The sequence below is a fragment of the Trichechus manatus genome, unplaced genomic scaffold (genome assembly GCF_000243295.1).
Source record: "Trichechus manatus latirostris isolate Lorelei unplaced genomic scaffold, TriManLat1.0 scaffold00008, whole genome shotgun sequence".
Lineage (NCBI taxonomy): Eukaryota > Metazoa > Chordata > Mammalia > Sirenia > Trichechidae > Trichechus > Trichechus manatus.
Genome location: NW_004443944.1, coordinates 822,447 through 825,875, shown reverse-complemented (window position 1 = coordinate 825,875; position 3,429 = coordinate 822,447). Strand labels below are relative to the sequence as shown.

The window sequence follows — 3,429 nt, the reverse complement described above, 5'->3', positions numbered from 1 at the left end:
CCTGCAGTGAAGTCCTCTCGTCTGTAGTAATGTTCTCACACCTGCAGTGAAGTCCTCTCACCTGCAGTGAAGTCCTCACTCCTGCAGTGAAGTCCTCTCACTTGCAGTGAAATCGTCTTTTGAAAGTGCTGCTGGAGTTATTCAGATCCCAAATGTGTTGTCAGTCACTTTGGCTACAAAACATACATTTTAAATTCAGCAAGGCAGGGTTGTCAAGAACTGAAAGTTATGTAGAAAACTCAGGTGAGGTTCCTTCTCCAGGGAGGTTGTAGCCTGAGGCCCACAGCGCAGAGGATGCAGGGAACTCCCCCCCCCCCACCGCGCCCCATGTCGCTGTGGGTGCCAGCCTTGCAAGCTGAGGTTTCCATGGCAAAGGCACAGGGCTGGGCGCTGCGAGGCCCTCTTCCGGGGTGCCCGTGTGAGGTGGGATCTCAAGTGCATGCTTCGCCCGCCAGCGGCCCTTCATTCGGGGCGCCGTGGTGTGGCCTGACTGGGCCCCTGCTCTCTTTCAGGGCTGGAGCAGTTTTACAACTGGAGCGAGCAGGTTTGCCTCTGCAGCGAAGGAGGGCGTGAGTAACCCCCACTCCAGCAGATGAGGGGGCAGGGGGTTGGAGAGGATTCTGAGAGGCTTCGACGGGCAAGGAGGGCTTGAGGGGCCACAGGGCAAGGCCCAGGAGGCCCAGAACAGGTGGTGTGAGGCCAGAGCTGGGGCCGTCGGCCAGTGTGGTGACTGCAAGGGCCCAGACAGCCACCGTGCCTCTGGGACCGTCTCTCCTGGCTGATGGAGTAACAGCATGGACGGTTTTGGGGGCTGCCTGTGGGCTGGATCTCCCGGGGCCCCGTTTTCTCTTGTGGGGTCTGGGGACAGGCGAGGGTAGGCCTCTCCCAGCCAGAATGCCCATGCTCTCGTCTTTTCCTTGACTGTAAAACTCAGGGTGTCTGGGCATGGGTTAGCAGGTGTGACCTGGTGGGCGGCCACTGAGCTGCCCTGGGCACGGCCAGAGCCCTTCCTTCCTGGAGCCCCGGCACTGCCGGAGACCCCTGCTGGTTGGCAGCTTGAAGGGTTATGCCGCTTGAAGGGTTATGCCGGCCATCGGGAAAGACTCACGGGGGGCGGGCCTGGGCCTGGGCCAGGCAGTTGTCTGTGAAGGCAGAGCTGGGGTGGCCCCCTTCCCCTCGCAGCCCCCACACCTTGGGGTCCCCCTCCCCCCAGCTTGCGGCCCAGCCAGCTTTGGTGGCCAGGCAGTAGCCGGTCCTGGATCTGTGATTCTGTCTGAGCTGGGAGGGGAGCTGGTGGGGAGAACCGTGGGAAAAGGCCACCTTTGTTCTTTCTTTCAGGCTACGAAGTTTGGGTCCCAGGCAAGTCAGAAGGTAACGGCAGAGGCACTCGCGTCCTAGCGGTCTTTACAATGCTGTCCTAAGTCTGTGAGGTGCTCTGGGTTCCTGGATCCCCCAGCCCCCCATGTGCTCACGGTCGAGGTCTCAATGCCGGCAGCTGAGACTGCCAGGCGGGTTATGGACTAGCAGGCTGAGACCGCACACCTTGCTGCCCAAGGCCAGTCAGCCCCACCGTGCGGCCAGCAGGGTCTCAAGGCCCGTGCGGCTGGCCCTTAGCATCTGGAGGAGTGCTCAGCCTGGTCGTGGTGCCGGCGGCGGCCCAGGTGGTGCCCACAGGGAGCCCCCGCCCCCTCCGGCTCCTCCCCCCGCCCCCCTCCTTCCCCTGCCCCCTCCTGTTCCTCCCCCTGCCCCTCCCCCGGGCTGTGGAGCTGGTTCCCGAGGTCTCCGGTCTGGTGTCTGCGGCAGCCTCGGGCCGTGGCTTTTTTCTCCTGGACGTGTTTGGTGACCGCTCCTGCTTTCCTGTGAAGGCACGTGATCACCGAGGAGGGCACAGCCCGCTTGCCCCGTGTGCCAGGAAGCAAGCGAGGGTCTCACTTTCCCCAAGTGCGTGCTGCTCCTCTGCCCTGGGACGCAGCCGAGGGCTGTGGATCTGGCAGAAGCTGCCATTCCGGTGGCTGTCTGAGCTCCCCTACCTTGTGTGTCCCCAGCTGGGGGTGAAGCCGAGGGGCGGGGCGGGGGCTGCACCCAGCTCATCCTTGGCCTCGAGGTCTGATGCGAGTCATCTGGGTACCATTAGCGAGGGTCACTGCAAAGGGGCTCTCCCGGGTCATGTCCGGGCACTGTTGGTGAGGGTTTGCCGTGGTGGGCCCGTCGTGCTCCCCGGCTCCGGCGCGATCAGGAGCTTCCGGGTGTTGCCGCAGCTGCCCCTCCCATCCTGGCTCTTTCTTTTCTCTCTCTCCACTAATCCGGTTCCTTGTGCCGCTGGGGTAAAGTTTTGGGGCTCCAAGCAGCAGCCAGAGCCGGTAATGCGTCACGTCTGTCTGCGTGTCTGTCCGCGTGTCCGTGTGCATGGCCTTGCCTCTAGCCGTGGCTCTGTCCCCGCGCTGCCTGCCTGTCCTGTCCTCCACTGTCAGGCGCCCACTGGCCCCCTCCCTGCCCGTCAGGCCTGGCCCAGCCCCAGTGCCTGGGCAGCCCCAGCGCAGGTGGCAGTGGCCTTCCCTTCGGGCTGAGTGGAGCGTGCCCACCCGGGGTGGGGTGCCTGAGGACAGAGCTACTTAGTAAAAGTGTCTCTTGAAGTTCAGTGACCTTGAACTAAATGTCTCAAGGGCATTTTATCCTGACTGCTGAGCACTTCCTGTTGTGAAATTACTCCCCTAAAAGCCGACGGCTGGTTTTCCCGCCTTGGAGGGAGGAAAGGGCCCTTGGTGCCACGTCCCCCGATGTTTCCCAGCAGCGTCGTCCAGTACGTGGCCCCGCTGAGGCCCAGAATCGGGAAGCCCGCTCCTGCCCCACAGCCTCTCATCTCTTGGTTCATTCCCGCTTTCCTGCCTGGCTGCTCCTGCCATGGGTCGGGACATGGCGGCTCTCCCCACTTGTGGGCACAGCCGGGCTCTGCTCATCCCCAGACCCTGCTGGTGGCCGTGTGCCTTGCCTGTGGGTCCCCCCAGTGAAAGGTGCTGGAGAGAGGGAGTGCCGCAGCCCTTCGACCCTGTGGGGACGAGTGTGTGCCCTGCTACCCACACGGGCCTGGGCTCAGGCTGGCCAGTGGGTGGGCGTCTGCCCAGCACACTGCCCTCTGGGGTGCAGGGCGTGCATGTCCTGAGAAGCCCTGGTGGTGGAGGCTGAGTGTGAGCACGGACCCCAGGAGGCTGCGTGTGGGGCATCCCTCCCACAGGGTGTAGGCGGGGCGGGGCAGGAGTGTGGGCCAGGTCGTCTCCCCTTCCTCAGTCGCGTGGCTGTGACCCCTGCAACCCTGCTGCCCCGCTTCTGCCCCCATGGGGCCTGAGCTGTGTGCCGACCGGTGTCCGGGCACAGACCTCAGCCCTGCCCCCGCGGGGCCTGAGCTGTGTGCCGACCGGTGTCCGGGCACAG

The 3,429-nt window shown here is 64.1% G+C and overlaps 1 protein-coding gene across 3 annotated transcripts in view; it reads left to right on the top strand.

The window, feature by feature from the left end:
- Positions 1-3,429, top strand: part of ARFGAP1 (ADP ribosylation factor GTPase activating protein 1) — a 12,953-nt gene that overhangs the window by 6,407 nt on the left and 3,117 nt on the right. For 2 of the 3 annotated variants that reach the window (XM_023741586.1, XM_004370183.2), the window contains 2 exons: positions 513-569; positions 1,339-1,371. In XM_023741586.1, the coding sequence (XP_023597354.1) occupies positions 513-569; positions 1,339-1,371 (90 nt within the window). Of the gene's footprint in view, positions 1-512; positions 570-1,338; positions 1,372-2,330; positions 2,361-3,429 lie in introns of all 3 variants that reach the window. The other variant, XM_023741578.1, reaches the window with a different exon arrangement.